The sequence below is a fragment of the Haliaeetus albicilla genome, chromosome 22 (genome assembly GCF_947461875.1).
Source record: "Haliaeetus albicilla chromosome 22, bHalAlb1.1, whole genome shotgun sequence".
Lineage (NCBI taxonomy): Eukaryota > Metazoa > Chordata > Aves > Accipitriformes > Accipitridae > Haliaeetus > Haliaeetus albicilla.
In genome coordinates this window covers 10,216,361-10,238,734 of record NC_091504.1, presented here as the reverse complement: position 1 = coordinate 10,238,734, position 22,374 = coordinate 10,216,361, and the positions used below count along the sequence as shown (strand labels likewise).

Genomic DNA, 22,374 nt, shown 5'->3' with positions numbered 1-22,374 from the left:
AAAGGCCCAGCAGGTCTTGTGTGTCTACAAGCTGCTGCAAACCAAAGCTGGTGTGTATGAGCACATGGCTGGTGCTCCTCCACCCATGAGGCCTTGGTGGTAAAGCTGGTTTAGAGAGCTCCTATGCCTCTCCTTTATCCTTATTTTATTTCCCGTTGATTTGGATGAGTTTAGTGTCTTGGTTTCTAGTGTGCCCCACAGGGGTGTCCCCATACAGGACTTGCCCATTCCATGGCTATAGATCTGAAAAGCCTTAGCAGTTCCTCCTATCTCTCCCCCCGCCATCCCTACCCCCGTCCCCGATACTGTTGCATTACAGCAGGACCAGCAATTTTTTAGGGATACAGAGGAAAGCAGGGGGAGGAAGCTTGTTAATTTGAATGTGAAGGGCTTTAAAAATTATTATTTTCCAGCTGCATATTAAGCATATGTTTCTTTCCCACTTGCAGTAACAGAATTTATGCCCTTCCTCATTGCCAATAAAATGCTTAAACAGGACAGTACAAAACTGCCCAGACAATGTTAAACAATTCATAAACAATGAAAAAAATTCTTATGATAGGGGGATGGAAGGGAACTGTTTAAGTGGCTGCTGCCATCTTAGCAAGACCATATTCAATTTGCATCAGGATATTCTAGTTTGTATCTGTGGAGAATTGAAGCCAAATTTGAGATGCTGTTTGAAAGTCCCTGGAAAACTTCTCGCTTTGAAGTATGTGCTGCATTTTGTTAAGCCTGAAAATCATGGTATAGAACAAGAGCAATTCCTTTGTCATCCATGTATGTAGTAGGACGGTGGCATTGGCATAGGCAGCTGCCATCAGTCACTCTCTTTAGCTCTTTCCCATGCATTGCAAGAGTTAATTGTGCCTTAGCAGTCATGGCAACGGCTGCCTTTGATAACTGATTTTGCTCCCATAACCATGATACTACATTTCAAAGGACCAGACAAGTAACTGCAGCGAAGAGCAATATGTACTGATGAACTTTGCTCTGTTTCTTTCCATTGATGTGGTAGTAAGTGGCTCCATTTCTTTCAAAATATACTTCTTTTTTACCTTCCTCAAAAAATGTTGCATGAAAACAAAGCACAAACCTGTATCACCTTTTTAGTGAATTTTGTTTCTAAGCTGCATGTAACCTGTGGCACGTGATTCCAAAAATCCAACTTTTTCCTGAAGACTTTGTAAGAACAGAAGAAATGCTGATAAGACTGGTTTTCAAAGAAAAAATTATTCAGTCTATTAAATGCATACCAGCATAAAGACCATTGATTACATGAACACTTAAAAAGAGTTACATGGTATTACTGGGTTGACAAGAAAGCAAGGAATTCAATTATCTGTTCCATGACACTAACTGGCTGGAATATAGCCTAATTTTTCCTGTGAAGTATAGCTCCTTAAAAGTAAGTATATTACTGTTGGCAATTTTTAAGGGCTGATATTAATATACAGTCCAGCATTTCACTGTCCAATCAAACTGAGATCTTAATTTGATAAATTACCATTTTAAGTATTTTCTGCATTATTACAGTATGTCTTGTCTCTTTAAAAAGTTACCTTTTTTCTTGCAAAATCAAAAAGTAACCAAAATCACTACTTTGACTACAAATCAATTCAACTTCTTGTGAAGATGGTACTGTGTCCTGCAAATGAAGTGCTACAAAGATGATAAACATCTAAACCACTGCAGACAAAGAAGTTTATTGTTTAAAGAGTTTATGTAGAGACGATTCTGTTGCTATTAAAGTACAAAACTGCAGAAACAGAAAATTACTCAGTTCAGATCTTTTGTGGTCTTCTCAATAAATGGAACTATAAAAAAATTCAGAAATTACTAAATCAAGGTATAAAAGGAATTAAAAGATGGCAAGGTTAAGTGAAATTGCCCAAATAAATACTAAACATGGAGACCTAATTTGGTTTCATTCAGCATATGGGCTATAATTTAGCTATTACTACAGAAATGGCTACTTCTGAGGAGTTTAATGTTCGTGATTTGCTTGGGATCAAACTCAGATCTTCGTTAACGCTGAGGACACACTCTCCTGGTGCAGGCCAGCAGGCAGTGATCCTACCCTGCAGACATCCTGTTCACCCCAACAGCTTGCAGTCCCAGAGCAAGGTTTGACAGGAGCTTGCACTTGCTTTACAGATCTTCAGCGCTCAAATAAAATAGAGAAAAGAGGAATCTTCCAGCCTGAACTTTCCTGGTGCGGCTGTGTTTAATGAAGTTAACGGCTAACTTTGCCCACACCAGCTTCTGCTGTGCCACCCCAGAGTCTGTCATTCCTCACCACGGACTCAGGAGGAGAGTGGTGGCTCTGCAAGGTGAGGTGAGCTGGCTCCAAGGTGGGAAGTGTTGCCATCTCCCAACAAAGCGCACTTTCCCCAGTCCCCACACAAGAAGGTCCAGGGGCAATGACCGGTGTCAGGCCCAATCACTGGACAAGTCTGCAGTGATGAGACTGGTTGGTCAGGACTGGGACATCAAACATGGCCAGGCACAGACAGAGCTACAGCGTGGCTCTGGCAATGAACAGGGCTTGAGCTCAAAGGCAGTTCCCAACAGAGAGGAGGTCCTGGTAAGAATTTTCACAGTCCTCTCGCACAGCAGTCTGATCCCCAGTGATATGGATGCACCATATCTGAGCTGGTCTTGGACACAGGCCCTCCAGCCACTGACTCCAGGGGGTTTATCAACCTCCCCTACAAGCAAGCTGAAGGATCTATGTCTTCATTGTCCCTTGGGACATTAACAGCATTTGAATTTTTTAAATTAGTTTTACATTATCCTTTTTTTTTTATCAGACAACTGAATCAAAAGCATGAGACCTATTTAAAGATACAGCAGAGGCTTAAAGTAAATGCTTTCCACCTGTCAAAAAAGACTAGGAAGAGCAGAGAAGTGTTGACATGGTGAAATAGCAAGGTGAGGGATGCTAGTAAAAGCAATAAGGCATCCTTCAAAAACCTTAATTCATATCCAAACAAGAAAAAAAGGAGGGAACACAATTTCTATCTGATTAAATGTAAACACACAATAAATCAGGACAAAAAGAATTTGAGATACAACTTCCTACAAACATCTAAACTAATAATAGATCCTAGAAATGGGATGCTTGCCAGGGAGTCTGCAGGGCCAACAGATGATCACGTATCAAAGGAGCTCTCAGAGAAGTTAGAGCCATGTCAGAAAAACCAACTAAATTTGTAATAATTTTGCTTACTGTGAAGGAGCTTATGAAGGTTCCCATGCTGAATCTTTATACCTGAAAGCATAGGATTACCTTTCACAAGTGGATGTGCTTGGAATGTTTGTTCATTAGGAATAAAATGGATAAATTACTCTGATATTCAGCCTGGAGTTCCTCGTGTGGGTGGGAGATTTGAATACCAGCTGTGGTGCATAGCTCCTCATATCCCAGGATCCCAGGATAATCCAGGCTGGAAGAGGCCTCAGCAGGTCTCCAGCCTAACCTCCTGCTCAGACCAGGGCCAACTCTCATGTCAGACCAGACTGCTCGGGGCTTTATCCAGTCTGGGCTTGCAAATCCCCAAAACTGGAAACTGCACAACCTCTTTCAGCAACCTGTTCACCTTCTTGGCTGTCCTCATGGTGGAGAAATGTCTCCTTAAGTCTGGACAGAAGCACTGCTGCGTTATACTGGGCATAATACTGAACTTTTCAAGGCCCCTGGTAGTTTTGGTCTAGGTTTGACGTTAGCTTGGCATGGGGGGTTGAATCAAAAGACCTCCAGACAGCCCTTCCAACCACAAATATTCTACAATTCATGTTTGGCAGAACTATTTTAACTGAGTGCTCTATATCAAATTATGCAGTCCATTTTGTGTTATGGGGGTTACATTAACATACTCAGAATAACAGAATTCAGTGAAACCTGAATGACTTGGAGACTACCAGTAGAGCACATGGTGGAGAAAAGTGGGATCTCTTCAAAGATGCACACAACCTTAGAGAGGTGAAGTGTTCCCTACCAGAGACCCTGCAGGAAACTGAGAATAGAAAGGACTTTTCCCCATCCAAAACTCAGTCAAGGAAGGGGCTGGAAAGAGTAAATATTCATGATCAGCTGTGAGCCTGGAAATACCACTTGAGGCTCCCAAGCTGAGCAGGCAGTCCTTATGCTACTGCTGAACTTTTTCCCTCCTGCAACTTCATTCCCATTTAAGTTCCCAGAAGATTTATTGCATTTTTCCTTTGAACAATTGGTCTTTCATTTTGCCCCCCTGCTGAGGCCAAAGAGTTCACATACTCCTGAGAAAGTGGTCTTTGATACAAACCAGCTGCAGCTCTATACTTTTTAACATATTGTGGTCTTCAAACCAACCTCCCACTGTATAATCCCTGTCTGTTCACTGCTGTGCTTTCATTCTGTTAAGTAGCGTCCTTCTTGTCCTCCAGGTTGCTCATATATCTCATCCCTCCTGCTGCTATCCAGACAGACTGATGGCTAACATTTTCCCTCTTTTTGCCAAGTCCTGGCCTTGACTCCCTGTTCTGCCATCTGGTGCAACTTCATTGTTAATTTTGACATCATTCCCATCACTCTGCTGAGTTTGGTGCTACCTCAAATGTCCTGCAGTTTAGAGGATGTCTCTCACCATGACACTGTGTGTCATTATGGGATAGTCTTACCTAGGTCTTCTCAGCTTCTCATATTGTCCACACAGTTTGGCATTTTCTTAGTCACGTCTGCATAATCATTCATTTCTCTTCCAATGCACTGTGAAATATTGTCCCCTGCTAGGCATAAGCTTTCTGTGCACCAGCCTGTCATCTGCCTGTTGACCTTTTCTCTTCCACTTGGAACAGTTATGCAATTACCTAGCTTTGCCATGAAAAGATATCTTTCCTCTCTGTTTTGTTTTTACTATCGATCTCCTGATTTTTGCTTTTGTTGCTTCGTCTTCTACTGTCATCCCAGGGGGAAAGACTTCTGCTCAAATTGAGATTCGGTACTGAAATGATTAAAATCTGCTTGTTGTATGTATAAATTTGCTGTGTTCTGTAGCTTCTGTCTCAATGTAGACTGAATGCAGTATTTTGTAAAATTCAGCTTCAGCTTCTAGAGCCAACCTGACTATCCTGCCTTTCTGCACTTGCCAAACTTTGCACTCACCTTCACTACCCTGCTTCCATTTGTCTCTGAGCCAGCAACACTACTTGAAATCATGAGCGCAGCCCAGGGGCTCTTGATCCATTGGCTTGGAATACGCCTTCAGTGACAAAATGTATGCTCATTCTCTGCAAGTTGTACTGGCCCCATCGAAAAGCCATCCCTGTACATTAGTAGCCTTTCCTGCTCTGCTCTGGTAAAGTCTATTTTCCCAAATATATTTTGTACAGGGTACAATTTCTGCAGAGAGTATACAGAAACATGAATCCCAGGGTAGAGACTTTGCTCAGACAAATCTGCCTGGCCACCCCTTTTTGAACTAAAATCTCATTTCCAAATCATATTCTACCACTTACAATGCCTGGGCATACAGATGAATCCTAAGTATGGGAATAAAATACACAGACATAGAAATAAGCAACATTATTCTGCGCATAAATGACACCAAATGTACACAGTTTACTCCTTTGCCAGGCAGAAACTGAAAACTGCAGTCATTTAAACATTCTAGCTTCTGTCCCTAAAAATATACTGATAATAGAAGGGAAAAATGTCTTTTAAAAAAAGGAAGGGAAAGGTGATACCTGAGAGGAGTTAAAATGCTATTTCAGCATTTGAGTCTGTTCTGAGGAAGAAGCCAGATTTTCATTAAATCCATCTCCAATTTGGTTGCTTTGCCACAAGGGCTAGAATGGAATGTTTCTGAGATCTATATGATTTCAAAAGATTTTGATCAACTGTCAGTGATCAACCAGCGTCAGTGTAACCCTAGCAATGTTTCAAAAAATGGAAGTGATATAAACAAATTCATCTGCAGTTAGCAGATTAGGCACCTCCAAAGGCATAGTAGGATATGACAATATATAACTTTATATGAATGTGGAAATCAGATGCCTAGGTTATAAAAGAGCGTGTTTGTGTAAGGGGCCCTTTGAGGTTTCTCAGCATTGCTATGTTTATTGTGGCCACCTTTGCTTTGGGGCTACTATTTTTCCAGGCTAAGGAGTCTATGAATATTGAAAGGCTCACAAGCTGCCATTAAGGCTTTGATGTGCAAGAATGCTTCTTTAACTGTAGCAATGAAGAACCTGAGTTATGCTTCTAGAGTTCTTAAGTAAGTGAGTTTGTAACTTCTTTTAATAACAAACATATCTGAGCAAAGTTAGCCTTAACAGAAGTACCAAATATTAATTAAACTTCCATCTTAATCCAATCCAACGGTATGCATCTTGATTGTGAGAAGATTCCAAGACAGAAAAATTTCTAATTCAGGGTTAAAAGTAGGATACCATTACATTTTATTCACTCCCAGAGTAGGTGGACACATGTAAATAACCTACTGGGAATGGTCTCAGGAATATCTTACTTTCTCAGCTATGACCTTTTGGACTGCCTTTTCAGGCAACTTAGCCAGTCAACTCTCCTAGACACGATCTACAGCATGACACAGGCCTGCCACTTCTTTTCATCTCCCTTCCTCTCCACCAGCTGCTGGAAGAATTAAATACAGATAAGTACAAATTTGTTAGCATCCCAGTCCTATCACAAATACATGGACCACCCAGTTTTTACACAGAGAGCTGTGCTGGAAATCTAACTCTGTTTGGGACAGACTGCAAATCAGAGAGCTGCAGAGACCCCGTTTGTTAGCAGAAGAAAGAGTGCCTATACTCTTTGAATGGCACAGTCCTGGTGTCCAAGCAAAGATAAGCAACACTGACAACTGATTAAAATATCCAAACCGGCTATTCTGAAGAGGGCAGTTAGGAATGTCTTGTCTACTGACCAGTGACACTGGGCCAAGGAAATTGTTATGGGGAAAACATACAGGAGAATCAACAGTTTGTTTTACTGCTTTCCTGTCTGTCGAGACTGCTAAAGGTCTTTGCTACAGTACTGTCAGAAACCATTTTTTGCCTGGTCAGTTTAGCAACAGGAAGAATTTCCTGAGCAATCTTCTTGTGCTTGACTCAATGCCCACAAGCAAAGTGCATGGAAGACACACTTTAAGTCAAAAGTCAAACTGAAGACCAAGATTTCATATAGTATTAATATCCGGCCCACCTTCAAATATATCCTAGTGGGACTGTCCATTTGCTGAAGGCTTAATTTCTGTTAAAAAATCAGTAATGTTTCTCAGCAGCATCTCTCAGATGAACAGGATTGTGCAGCTCAGCCTGTGGGCTTAGCGTGCTAAGCGTTGCTGCTGAACACAGACTACTTTGAGTCAGAATTCTGAGAAAAAAACTTAAAAATTAGGTGAAAACAGCAAAAGGTAGCCTACATATGGAATGGAAAGAAGACAAACTATGCATAGTTGACTAACATACATGGTAGTGAGCTGGGGGAAGTATGTAGAACATTTCCATCCTAACCCTCTTCTCCAAATATAAAAGTCAATCCTGTTATGTGACAGAGGTAAGGAAAAAACTGCCACTCTGCTGGACAGAGTGGGGACAGAGGAATTACATTGAGGGCACACCAACAATTCATATTTGCCGCAGTAAGAGAACAGAAAAAGATGAGCTATGCAGATCTCTATTTCAAAGGAGGAAAATTCTGACTAGAAAAGGAGATTTTGAACCATTCGCAAGACAAATGAATTGACCGAGTGGATTCTGTGGCTCTGTGGTGCTGAGAAAAAGCAAAGATGAGCTACCAGGAGAGGTCCAACCCAAGGCTGCAGGAGGAGCCGGGAAGCCCAGTCCAGTGTCAGCTGAAAAAGACAATACGGACATGTGAGGAAGCCCAGGAGGACAGACCCGTAAGAAATGAGAATTTAAAGAAAAGCTATAGGGGTTTGTAAATATTGATTTTAAACCAGCATATAATCCCATGCAGTTGACACTGCTGGTATCAAATAAACAACCAGATGAAGCTCACCATGCTCCCATCATCACCAGAGGACCCAAACGTAGGGCTTCCTCTCATTTTAGTGAATGTTGCTTCTGTTTCCCACTAGTGAAAACCACCGCCTGATTGAAAGGGTTCCTTTGCAAATGCTATCATTATTTTAAATCCTCTGGGTCAAATACTTTTTGTACTCAAGTAAGTACTGAGTAATAACAATTTACACTGATCCTATAAGAAATAGTAAAGGAAAAGGGATTTAGCTATAACTCATGAAAGTAGTTTTTCTCACAACATCAGAGAAAAGCCATTGCTGCAAAAAGGATTTTAAAGGTTCTTGTAGCTACAATATGAGAACTACTTCTCTATAGCATTCAAACCCTTCTGCTTTATTATTAAAGATAATACCACATAAATACAACTTAATCCAGGCATCTGAACTGCCTTCTGCAACATATGTATGATCTTTCCATTTTTATACCCAACAAATCTGATAAACAAAGATTATATAAAGAGAAATCGTTGGAGCATTACGGTATGAGTATAGCACAGACTAGTTTCCTTCTTTTCAAGTAATCCTAACGTATACAGCCAGAGGAGTCTAATAATCGGAAAAAACTGACTTCTGTTAGGAAAAAGAAAATAATTCATGTTAAAAAAATTCCCTGACTTTGGGCGTACTTTACTTTGTGCTGAATATTTTTAAATGCTTAAGATTCTAAAAGCTCTGTATTACAAAAGAAACCAAATTTCTACTTTACTTTGCTTTTTTTTTTTTTTATGCCTACTGCCATCATCTCTGTTCTCAACAGCCCTGTCAGACCAAAAAACAAGAATGAAGAAGATAAGGAGGAATAGAAATAGAAATATCTGTTAGGATTAGGAGTAAAAACAAAATCTAAAAAATATTTAGGACAAAATCATCACAGATAAACAAACTCTTCGATGCCCACCCCTCAGGGAGATGGGCATGGGGAGAAACAGTGTGCAGAAGTTGGTGCTGGGACCAGAAAACACAAGCCACAGAGCAGTAGATAGAGAAGATTTGTGAGAAAAGACCTGTAAAGACCTGTATTTGCACTTGAAAAAGTGTGATGATTCAGATGCTGACAGCCCCTTGAAAGATAATACTGAAGAAGAGCACTAGGTTTCTTGTGAAGGCATTCTGTCGCAGTTTAAATTGCATTGTTTATTCCTCTAAGCAGGCAGATAAGCCTGAGAAACACAGGAACGTACAAATGCATTTCTATGTGGAATGTCCTGCAACATAAAAATAATTGAAGTAATAATCCTGTGGTCCTCTAAATAGCTATCATCCGTATTTCTTGCACACATTAAAACCAACCAAGTAATGCTGATTATTTGGCTGCAAGATGAAATGCTGAAAGGACTGGAACATGGAGACACGTGGTGCAATTCCAACAGGACGAGGAAGACTGTGCACAGAGGCTCTCGCTGGCGCAGGCCACTGGAATAATCTGGTGCTGAGGAGGTAGTAGTCATCATGTACAGGCAGGAGTGGGCAAAATGAAGGCCACTTAGGTAGGAAAGTATCCACAGTACAAAGCTATTGCACTAACCTTGCAAAGTTGCCATCACAGTTGTTCTCACAGAGCAGCATTTTCTAGTATTTTGCTAGTTTATTTATAACAAAATGGCTAAAGCCAAGTGATTCTGTATAAATAGTGAAAATGTCACAAACAGTTGGAACCAGACATGCAGGACAGGCACCAACAAGAGGCATAACACAGAGTCTGATGGCTACCTGTGAGGGGGGCAACAGGGAGCCAGGAACTGGTCCCTAAAGTCTTATGTGGTAGCTTCCTAAGGAGGAACTCCACCTGGTCTTTCCCGGCTTTATTCAAGGAGCTGGAGAACCTACCACCACATTTCGTGTCTGTGGGCAGTAAGGCACAGGATGAGCTTTGTGTGTTGAGTCAATGATGTGCTGACTTAACAGAGTAGAGGGTGTGAGATGAGACCATTGTCCCATCTATTAGTATGAGCCTGTGGGGGTGTATGGTTTTTTCCAGGGCTTACTGGAAACCCACTGCTGGACAGGGACTCCAAACAAGACTGGAAAGAAATCTCACTCAGTCCAAAGCCCAGGAGGTATGTGTAACTTCTTCACCGCAGAAAATTGCATTCGTCTACTAAGGACACAGAACTGCTGTATGACAAACATGGCCAACCTCAGTGCTTGGATGCAAGGTCTTACAGATTGTACCACCGCCACCATCAGGTGCCCTGGTCTCCTCACAGCACTCAGTATCCAGTGAGGTAGCACTGAGCAATGTGGAAAGAGGTCATAAACTCTACAAGTCATCCAACCAACAAGACAGGACAACATACTTCTCTTTGGCAATGGGATATTACGCAGCGCTCCCTGCTCTCACAGCATTGCCATCTGGCAAGTGAAGGCTGGGGCTTGCTCTCTCCATCTGCACAAACCGGGGCCTACAAAATGTCCTACAGACCCACTTCAAACAGAACATCTGCGTGGGCTGTGTCTGGAAATGAAAGCCTGAGAAAGGGGCTCCACTTGGTGTTGTGAAGGACGTGGGTTTGACTCCTTGCACTCTTGCAAATCCAAATTCCTCTGCGGCTTTGCTGACTGCCTGAGCAAGCTCCTAAAGACAGAGATTACACCGGTACACTGACGGCAAAATCAAACCCTTGATTTACTACTCACTAGCTCAGAGCAGAAAAGCTAAAGTACCACTTCACCCCTCCTCCTCCTCCTGGACAAACCTCTACCCTCCGGTATATACAAAAGGTACTTCGCAGCTCGGAACAACGGTTCTTTGGGGGACTAAGATGTGACACCACCCCCCAGCCCAACTCGGCCACCAGCGCGCCGCAGCGGTCCCCGAGGTGCGCCGCGGCCGGCGGTGCTGGCAGCGGCAGCGGCGGCGGCAGCGGCAGCGGCAGCAGCGGAGGCGGCAGCAGCGGCGGCAGCGGCGGCAGCGGCGGCGGCGGCGGCAGCGGCGGCAGCGGCGGCGGCGGCAGCGGCAGCGGCGGCGGCGGCAGCGGCGGCGGCAGCGGCAGCAGCCGGCCCTGCCGCCGGCCTCCCGCCGAGTTTCTCCTGCCTCATCCTATGGGAGCAGAGGAGAGCGAGTCCCGCAGCCTGCAGGTGTCTCCCGGCGGAGGAGGCTGCGGAGCCCCTCGGGATCATGTGTGGTACCCGAGCAGATGTTCACTCGCTCTCGGTGCTCGCCGTGAGGCAGACCCTCTCTGATCCCGTCCGCCCGCTGGAGCACACCGACTACAAGAGGACGGCCGCACTCCCGCGCCTGCAGCTGCTCCTTTAACGTACAAAGGCAGGATTTCAAGTGAAGAGAAGAATGGGAGTCTGGCTGCAGCGTTTCCTTCGCTGCTACAACAACAGAGTGGAAGAGCCTGAGAGTTTTGACATTTGGAAAACTGGATTCTGAATCGTGAGAGGCTTTGACCTCCCCCCCCCAAATAAAACAAACCCCTTTGACTTCTTCTCTCAGCAGGAGGGGGAGGGAGGGCGGATTTACCATGAAGACAAATCGAAGATGCAGAGCCCTGCTAGCAGTGAGTCTGAATCTGATGGCTCTCCTTTTCTCCACGACAGCTTTTATCACGACCCACTGGTGTGAGGGCACACAGAGGGTCCCTAAGCCGAGCTGTGGGAAAGAGAAGAAGACAAACTGCCTCAACTACAGCGGGAATGAGACTGCAAATGAGACAAACCAGAATGTGGTTCATTACAGCTGGGAGACGGGAGATGACCGCTTCCTTTTCAGGTATTTCCACACTGGGATCTGGTACTCCTGTGAGGAAAATATCAATGCTGCTGGTAAGTATAAACCAACTTCCTTCCAGCTTGTGTTGCTTTGTGTTTGGCTCAGTGTGATAAACACACAGGCAAGCTGTTCTGTGCTGTATCTTAAAGCAGATTCGCCCTGCAGAGAGAGGCAGGATTTTAACAGTTCTTTGTTGAAAAGCAACCTGTTTCCAGCGAGGGCAAGGATTTGCTTGTTTACCTGCTGGCTGATGCAGGGTCTATGCTCTAAAGCCAGCTGAACCTCTGATAAGCAGTATGTGCTACCCTCATGGGCACTGCAGCCAGAGACTGGTCAGTGCTTCCCTTCTGGGAGCTGCTCCCTGGAGCGCACAAAAGGCAGCGGATGGTAGTTGTTAAGGAGGTTCTGACAGAAGTGCCCCTGAAATAACCCCTAGGACAGTGGTCTGAATGACAGCAAAAGCCCAAAGGTCACAGTTTTTATCACACTGTAGCCTAGACCGCATCTTTTCTGGTATCCCTTAAGCAAATGACCACCCACCAACCCTTCCTGGTGGCTGGTTTGTATGTTTATTGAGGTAGAGTACAGAAATGGCAGTGAAAGGGCACAACTGGGCACAAGAAAGCTCATTTCTGTTGCCTGCCCAGCCATTTACTTGCTGAGAACCACTCGAGAAGACACCTCTCCAGCTTATCAGTGCATTCATTTCCTCTGCTGTACCCTGGCACTTACCAAGAAATAAAACGCTGGAGGGTGAATGGAAGGTAGCAGCCATGGGACTGATTTAAGTCTCAACGGATGCAAACTGACAGTCCCTACTCCCAGAGCTGTCTGGTAGAGCTAACATCCAAACTCTGCTTTTGAAAGAGCTTTTTTCTAGATTATGCGACTGGAAAATAAAGTTTAGAAATGTGGCACAGTATGAGATGGTGGTGGCTCGTGGATACTGGTTCCTCCTTGCTGGGCTGTTTCCATTCTATTCCACCCTGCCATTGCTCAAAGAGTAGACTGAGGAATTGGTCCTTCGCCACTGTTGGGAGAGAGGAGCAGTTAATCATCCTACATGTTGTGTCTCTGAGGACACAACCTCCCTGATAATGGGAAGTTTATGAGATCCTGGTAAAACTGGTCTGTAAGGATGTACTATAAAGTGGGGCAAAACTTGGGCAGCAGCTCACAGTCCATTTCACCCCAAGGTGCTGTGTATGCCCACTGGTATTTTTGAGGATAGTGCTTCAAGAATTAGTTGGTCATTAAAATTCAATTTAATGTATGAAAAGGAAAGTTCATGAACTCCAGCCTTGGGACTGTCGATAAACAGCTCCATGCTGAAATGAAAGCACCAAAGTAACCCTCTTGATGTTAGAAAAAAATATAGAAAAAAAAGATGTTGTGTCTTACTGATTTGGAAATAAACTTAGGCCACAGCAGCCTGAGTGAGCAGCGTAAGACTCTCTGACTTTTTGAGTGTCTTAACTGGGATTGGGACAATCAAGCATGCCCAAATTTCTGGCAGATACTGAAAGCTTTCCAAGCCAAGATTTATGTGTGAGGTAAGTTGTAACTGTGTGACTCTAGCCCACTCAGAAAACTGAGTTATATGTGGGAGAAGAGAAACACAGTGATCTATTCTGTACTGGGTAAACAAAGCTGTGCTGTAGTAGGTGATTTCAGGAGATAGCTGGAAGCCAGCTTTAGAAAGTTATGGTGAAAGCAGGAAAAAAGGGGTTGTTTCTCCCTCCCCACATGGCCACAGCAACCTCATGCGTGTTTCCTCTTATTTGAAACACTAACTTGGTGAAAAGTACTCTTCAGTTAGCAGTCCAGGAGTGACCAACCTTTGGAAAGAATCCAGCCAGGTACAGGGATATATTGGCTTAGACATGCAGCTGCCTCGTTCAGGATTTACCATAGTTTTTTCTGGTAAGGACAGGAACAATGTAATGGACACAGGTCTAAATTTGTCCCTAAGAGTGTCAGTATAAATAACCATGAAAGGTCTTCATTCAGACTTACGGGTTTGTAATACCAGACTGTCAGTATGTTGTCACGGCCTTTTGCAGCCTGACTGGTGATCATTTTACCTGAGCTCCAGGGCAGCGACACACCAGCCAGCCTCAATACAGCAGCACTGTGATCAGGTTTATACGTACACCTCCAATGCTCTATATATCTCTGGGTAATGCATTCCATAGGCTCATCACACTGCCCACAGCACACTTACTGACCACAGTCCTGTAGGTATCACAAGTCATACAGTCACCATATCATTAATAAACACCCTAGGATGTCAGGAGAACATCCAGAAAATACCACTAAGCACACAGTTAGTAGTGTATTGAATTAGTCAAAATTCCTAGCCTGAATGCACTCCACACGTTCAATAACGCCTTTCTTAGAGCTTTACCAATATCACACTGAAAATGACTGCAACAACAAACTTCCTCCAGGCAAAGTCCTTTCAGTAGCCACCCCATAGCCTCACACCTCTGGCAGAACATCTGGCCACAATCCATGGTCAGCACCATTCTTACAGCTCCTGAACTATGCCTGATTCCTTACTGCTGGTGCCTGAAGTTAAGCAACATGAATCCCACCAGGAACACATGAATGCCAGTAACGCTCTCTGTGGTTGCGATGCTGTCAAAACCCTCCAGAGACTCCTAACATTCCCAGCTGTGAGCCACTTTCTTCATCTAGCCACCAGGCTTTTGACTTCTCTCTCCCTACACTCACAGTACTGTCAAAACTTCCAGCTCTCTGCACTGGTGCAGCTGCAACACAGCAGATCTTGTAGTGCAGATACAACAGGACCAGTTCCCAGAAGGTTGATACTGCAACGGGCAGGATTGCAGGGCTTCCAGTTGGCTGGAGTGGCTGGGACTCAGTCACACCTTAAAATGACATTTAGGTTGCAATGAAACCAATTTTTGCGTGTCTTGTCCTCCCACTGTTTACCTGAAATGTCCATTTAGATTCCAGAGGTAGAGGTGCAAAAATCATGCCATCCACACTCTGTGCAGAGACTAGCAAAGCGGGCCTTCATCTTGTTGCAAGTTTCTAGTTTTCACGGACATCTCTAACAGAGATTGAGTGCTGTGATTATTTCTGAAATAATTTGCAAATCTAGAGTTTATTTTCATCCAGCAGGTCTAGGATGGCTAAAGAATCCAAAAAGCATTTAGCACCTGAGAAATATAATTGCAAACAGAGGGACTGGAGCATACATATTTCATTGGTGGGTGAGTCCTGTAATTGTTTAGCACAATTTCTGACTCAAAAGTATGCTGAATCCCAGCCTACCAAAAAGAGGATGAAGGATGTCCCTTTCAGAGTGGGTTCAATGCTTTGGATCCCACATGGGTGGAGGTACCTTCTGTAAGAGCGATGCTCCTAATCTCCAGAAAGGGATGAAGCTAAAGCATACCCTACAAGCTCTGCAGATTGTACTGGTCACGAGTCCTGTTCTGCACTCACACACTGCACCTGGCACTTGGTGCCTCCTCCTGGGCCATGAATTCCTTGTCTATGGCCAGGTGTCTCAGAGCCAAGCTCTCTACCATTTCAATTCTGTTTGAGTATGACTTTGAGTGCGTATCTGATTTCACACCTGCAGCCTAGGTGTCTGTTTGTGTCAGTACTGGACATCTCACAAGATACCAGGCAAGTGATGTGCTAATAGCAACAGTGGTAAACTAGCTGGTAGATTCCGTGACTCAAGAACATACATGCCACAAAAAAATTAACGCATCAAGTAGGTAAGGTGGCATACCTTATTCTAACAGGTAGAGGAGTTCGCGAGCTGGGAAGCAATAAGAAGTTAGCCGATTTTGCTCAATAGTGCGTTTGCTTTGATTTTAATAGAAAAAAACATGAACTCAGATCTTTTTTTAGTTGCTAATGAACAGACAATCTCAGTAATAGCATCCACATTCAGAGGGAAAAGCAGCTGCCTAGGTGCCTTTTAAGAGGGTGCTGTCCCATTAAACAAACTATGAGTCTTTCCATGTTGCTTACCCGCGCTCCATAGAAGTCAGGGAGATCAGGAATGGGTATCCATAGGCTTGTTTTGTATTCTTGGAATGATATTTTGAGGGCAAGGTGTCTGTAGCTGTTTGTATGCTCTGTACCACATATTCCTTAGCATTCTTTAAGGAGTAAATGGCAGAGTGGAACTTACATGGTATGTTAGGATGCATCAAAATGGGCCATAAATATGGACATTAAATGCACATTTGAGAAGGAGCCAGGGTATGAGAGAGGTATATCCTGCAGAAATTAATAAATCTGTAACATATAAAGACAAGAATTTGCCATACACTTTCACAGATCCAGAGCGGTACTGCATCACCCTTCTCCCTCACCACCACGTGATAATAAGCATGATTCACCGTAGGTGGCTGTCCAGAGAGAGGGACCGGGGAGAAGCACCTTGTGAGTATATAATTAAAAGCAAGAGGAATTGGGAATTCTTGCTGGATTATGAGATATACAATATAATTGGCATGACTGAAACCTGGCGGGTTTATTTGCATGACTGGAATGTAAAAATTGGTAGTTATAAATTGTTTAGGAAGGAAGAAGTGGTAAAAGGAATTGAGGAGGTAGAGCGCTATATTAAAGATAAAATTTCCAGCGATAGAGTAACTGAACCCAGAGGGCCTGGATAATCTCTACTGGAGGATGTTGAAATAATTGGCACATGAAAATGCAGGTTTAGTAGCAAGAATCTGCACATTGCTGTATTCAAAGAAGACTGGAAAAAAATTATACAGGCCACTTGACCCAGCAACCTTAGGACAGTTTTCAGGGAAAGCACTCAGTACATGGTAGCAAATGGGTTTTATCAAAGGTAGAGTTTTATTAAAGGTAAATCTTTTAACAAGATGAATCACTTCTTAGACAAGGGTAATGCATTAGACCCCGTCTCTGTGGATTTACAAAAAAGCTTTTGATGGAATGTCCCACTGAAAATTCTTTACAGAAGAACTACAGAGACTGGAAAGAATGGTAGCAACATGGTGATAGATGTAGGCATGCTTCCACCCCGGGGAATGCTAAACAGCCTGAGCCTCTTCAGACTGGAAGGAAGGCACAAGGTACAGAGAACTATGATACTGGTGGGGATCAACTGGGAATGACAGAGATCAGACAAGAAATATCGTTGACTGCTTCCATGATTTAAGAACAATAAGGCATAACAGACAAAATGAAATACTTCTTCCTACAGAGCTCCCTGCTAGGGAATGCTGTGAAGGCTAAAACTGGGGATTGCACAGATCCAGGGAGGAAACATCCACTCGTGTTACTAATATGACAATTTGAGAGCAACCTCGGACCAGGAAGTCCCCAAACTACTGATGCAGTACTGATATCACAAGGGGATTATATGAGCAGAATCACCCTATACCAAATCCTTTGTTCTTCCCTAACTATCTATCGTAGGATGAAGATACAAAGATAGTGAAGTAGGTAGATCTTTTGCTTGAACCTGTGGTGCAGATTTTACTTTATTTATTACGATGGGGATAAATAGAGACATTGTAAACTGGCTAAAGAACAGTCTTACAAGGAGGCTGTGGCAAGTAATATAAAAAGGGAAATTATCACAATGGAGATCAGATATTTCTGGTTGTCCTCAAATTTGATTTTGGGACTGATTCTGTTATTGCTGAGATTAGCGATGCAGGAAAAAGAACTAGGGATACAATTCATGTCACCTGATCTGTAAAAAAAAAAAAAAAGAAAAGAAAAAAAGGCAATATGAATCCTACAGCAAACCATTAGCAAATGTAGATGTCTGTGCCTAAACTGATCAACATCATCATTACAGTCAGCAGAGAGTAGTAATTACTTCTTGGGGAGATTAAATTCCTCCTCATATGGGATGAACTGAGCCCTGGGATTACAGTTGCTCATTGGCCAAAAAGGAATCTGTCTAAGAAGTTGCTATTTCTAACACAGAAGTCTTAATTTGAAGAGAATAATCCTACTTTAAATGCACTCTTTACATATGCTGTGACACAAAATCTGGGAATATTGGCATTACAGAGATTTTTCTGCATACCTAGAAATGTGAGCTGGTCTGATAGAGTTGTAAGAATAGTATTAAAATTTAAAAAAGGTTAAAAGCACCAAGTGCTAAGGCATAAAATTCTGTGAGGTCACAGATAGTTATCAATTGCAGGCAAAAGATAAGAAACAGGCTGTGGGCCAGTGTTTGACTGTGGGGTGACTGTGAGCTGCAAAGTGTTGCGATATAAAGGAAAGGTGTTACTCTAGGGAAGAACCAGCACCACTGTGCAAGGCACAGGTAACATCAGTGCATTTTGCTAATGCCATTGTGCATAGTTATGGTAAGAAAAAGGGGGAGGTGATCTAGATGCAGAGTGGGATTTCCCAGGTAGGTAAGGAAAAGAGAATCTCCTTCAAGAAAAGAAAAGAAAAACTGGTCCTCTTTAGTATAACAAATTGAAGATCTAGAGCGGATGTGATGGTACCTTATATATATGGATAAATATCAAGAAAATAATATGATTTAAATAACTTGTCATTGAGAAAAAAAGTGAAAATCCAAGGAGGGGTTCCCAGAAAGTGCATCTCTGGACTTCACCTCCACAGAGGGCAGTGTGAGCAAAGCAATCCATGGGCTGAAATGGAGACTTCTTAAAGTCGCAGAAAGAGCTGCAGGAGGGAAGAAGAATGTTTCTGGCATGAGGAACCTTGGAGTGAGTCCTGTATAGCTGATTTGTTGATATCTTAAGGAGGTCTGAAAGGAGCCATCTTGGTTTGACTGCCTTGTGTCACACTATTTCTATATTCTATGACACGACATCCATGCTTCAGGGTTGCTGCTGGTCACCAGTGGAAGCCAAGAAAAAAATAGTTGCTGACTTGATGCATATCACGTTTTCTGGAGGGTTTTATGCCTTCTCTAAAGCATCAGAAATTGGCTACAGGTGGAGACGGTATGTGAGGAGGTTGCTTTGCTGCCACTGACATTATTACAGCTTCTCAGTATCTAATTGGTATGTCTGCTCATGCACTGAACATTAAACTGATGATCTAATTTGGGATCAGAAGAGAAGTCTCCCTAAGGCTAGATAACAGGGATAGTAACAAATTTTTGCCTTCCTTTACAACATGGGGAAGGGACCATTTCAGAAAAGCACTTGTAAATTCCTCCTAACAAATCTCTGGTTTTTTGCTTATAGGGTAAGATAGGCCTGGTCATAGGAATTTAAGCTGTATCATAAGAGTCTTCAGATACGTTCATGTTCCTCACGATGACTCTTGCTCTCTTCCTGGGGTACGAGAGCTGTGATTTCTGTGGTGGTGATTGCTTTATTATAGACATTCAGGTTTTTTATAGGATGCTGGGAATATTTTGTGTCTGCAGTGCACTGGGAATTTTGGATTTTAGGTCCTTCTCATCCTGCTAGACAGACTAGCTGTATCAACATCTATCATACATAAAATGTGGATATAAAGTCCCTGCAGGCTGAGACTCATAACAGAGTAAAATAAAGGACTAGGGAGTGAACCACTCCTTATTTGATAAGTTATTCTCTACCTCATGAGCAAAACCTGTGTTGCTTTCTCTTCGGAGGCATCTGTCCTCAACCATTTAACCCAGTAGCCTTAAAGGAGGCATTTGAGGAGTTCTGGTAGTTCCTTGTAAATGGAATAAACTTCAGAGTGCTGGAAGACTAACAGATAGGTCCCATATTTCAAAGAGAACTGGTATGCTTACCCCGGTGTCAGTTAGTGCAAGGTATGAACAGATGCATTCAGGGCTACAGAAATAAATAGGGGATGGAATATCAATCATCATGGTATCCCCATGGTTTTTAAATTACACCAGACTCAATCCTGAATTTAAAACTTTCTTTATATGGAATTAACAGAACTGACTTACTGACAGGTCTCAAAATGGGGACTTACCAGGGAATAGGGCTGCTTCTAGCAGGATCCTCTGTTAATCATGAATTGGTGCAATGTTATTCAGTATTCTTGTTGCTAAACAAAATGGTAATATAAATCTTTGCTGATCTAGCTTACAAATGGCTACAGAATACTGCAAATAATAAGCAGCAGATGTTATTAATATGGAATGACATAACTTGTAGAATAGTCACAGGCAAACAAAATTCACCTCAAGGTGTTCCACCTTGCATTCGGTTGCATTTGGTGGGGAAAAGGACACAAACCATGCTTACAATATGGGAAACTGATTGAGAAGCAGAGCCATTCCATCATGTCTAGACTCAGTAGATTTGGAGAGACCAAAAAACACATCATACTGTCATTCAGCCTGGTTTCACTGTGCATCACCTGGCCAGACAAAAACCACTAAATGAGAATTTGTTGCAAAGATATTAGATACAATCTTGGAAATAAGGTTCACAAGAAGAAAAGCTAGCACAACGTTTTTCACTTGACTTCAAAAACTAGTTACTTATTTGCAGTGTACTGCAGCGTACTTCCTTTAAAAGTCTGTGGCTGAAAGGTTAAGGTTATCTCAGTTTCCATATTCCAAGTCAGGTCTGCCTGCCTGGAAAAACAGGACACCTCAACCCAAAAAGCAGCTGAGCATCTTTGGGTAGGGAAGGTGGGAGAAGTTTCTGGAGTTCACTTTGAAACAGGCAGCCTAAATTGCAATGGCTAAGAGGAACAGAAAGTGCATGGATGTGCAAACCAGGGGAGAAATATTGTTACAGTGTTAACTGTGGAGAAGAAATACAGGTTGATGTAGTACAGGCTCTGACATTCAAGGTCCCCTCCCCTCCAGCAATCCCTTTGCTCTTACCTACAGTCACTTGCACATGTTTCAAGCTGCAACCTCAGAACTCGTGTTCACAGCGATATGCCATGCCATCAGAGTAATGCTCTGTCCCGAATCTGTCTTTCCCTCCATTTTGGCACACTTCAGCTTTTGATGTTTTCATTTTCTGGAGTAATCCCATCTGTGAAAAGGAGTTTCCTTCTTTTCTGTCAGTGACTTTCATCTCTGCCTGCCCTGCTCATGTACCTTTGGAGTGAGGGCACAGATCCAATACAAATACTCTGGTTGGGCATTATCTGGAGAGAAGCACTGGCATGGTTAAAAGAGAATCCACATGATCCACAGCTAATAATTGGACGGAGTGGGAGCTATTGAACCACATGTCTTCTACAACCAGGGCTTTAGGGTCTTATTGGTCACTTACTCCTTTGATCTTTGTTAATCACCAGCCTGAATGGAACCACTAATGCAGCCACATGGGAGATCATAGAAGGCATGCCGTACTTCGTACAATGAAGTATATATGTCAGCTACATCTTCTGTGAAGAGCATCGTTTCTAGTCTTTCACAGTTTTGTGGGGAGACCTTATAGTCCCACAGATACTGAACTGCCGATAACTAGTTTATTTTGGCATATTTACATCAGCACAGAATAAGCACAGCGTGGCAGATGGCCACCTGTGGGGTGAACAGGTGAAAACCCTCCTCTTCCCATAATGTGGCTTGAAATGCTTAAAGCAACACAGAAAACTTTGTCTGATTTAATGTTTTTCAGATTACAAAGTCAGGTCTAATTTGACACCAGAATCATTGAAAGTCTCTCTCAGCACCATTGTTTGCTTGATTCTCCCAATCATTTAGAAATCTGAACTATTTTCCAGCTCTCCAAGTGATAGATGTGTGTACACATCCATCAGGTCTTACCAAGATAATCAGATGAGTCTTGTGACTTGGATGTGTTTGAATTAGACGTGATTTGAGAGCAGCCTGTGGAGATGTTTACTTTCAGATACTGTGCAAGATTTTTCACATCAGGGAGAGTTTCAGTGCAGAAAACGCAGTTGCCATGGCACACAGTCCCCGTTAGCACAAACGTGTTGGGCATTCCCTGCTCTGCCCGCACTCTCTGCCACCTGCACAGCTACCTCCTGCTCCAACGAACCGAAGAGGAAACTCCACAGTGTGGATGATACCTCTCTGGTCAAATTATGACCATTTCTTTGGGCATATGTGAATTGAGGAAAAACACATGCCTGACATGAAAAAGTGGAAAGCTTTAAGCTTTTCCACTTTAAAAGGTGGAAAGTTTTAAAAGTTTGAGCTTGCTGAAGGAGAACAGTAGTAGATCATTCAGATTTAAAAACAACCCCAAAAGGGCAAAAGATTGTGAGTTAGCTCAGCAGAGGCTGAGAAATTGAACAAATTCTTGTTATTTGAAAGTAAGAGAAATGTTGATGGGCAGCAGCTATGAATGACAGCTGTCAGAGTAAGAGAAAATAATTGTTTTCATAGTTCAAGACATATTTTAGTGTAATTCTGTATGAACTTGTTTATTTTCCAGAAGAAAATATCGCCTCAGCAAAATCAACATGGTCAACTGGAAAATGTTGATTTTGCAGATTAATACTCTATTTTTAACTAGAAAAAAATCAGTTAAATGCTCTGTCTAGGATCAGTTTAATCAAAAGTGGAATATTTCACTCATTAATTAGCCTGATACAACTCAGTTTGAGTGAGCTCATTAACCTGTATTTTCCCTAATGTAGTACTTTATTTCACTGAAGTTGTGTTGGAGTCCTCAGCCTCATCTAGGCTGGGATCCC

General features: G+C 42.8%; 1 protein-coding gene across 3 annotated transcripts in view; it reads left to right on the top strand.

Moving 5' to 3' along the window:
• The first annotated feature begins 9,960 nt into the window (after positions 1-9,960).
• Positions 9,961-22,374, top strand: part of GSG1L (GSG1 like) — a 60,368-nt gene continuing 47,954 nt past the window's right edge. The window contains exon 1 of one of the 3 annotated variants that reach the window (XM_069809850.1): positions 9,961-11,819. In XM_069809850.1, the coding sequence (XP_069665951.1) occupies positions 11,519-11,819 (301 nt within the window). In that variant the 5' untranslated portion in view covers positions 9,961-11,518. The remainder of the gene's footprint in view (positions 11,820-22,374) is intronic. The other 2 variants (XM_069809852.1, XM_069809849.1) reach the window with 2 other exon arrangements.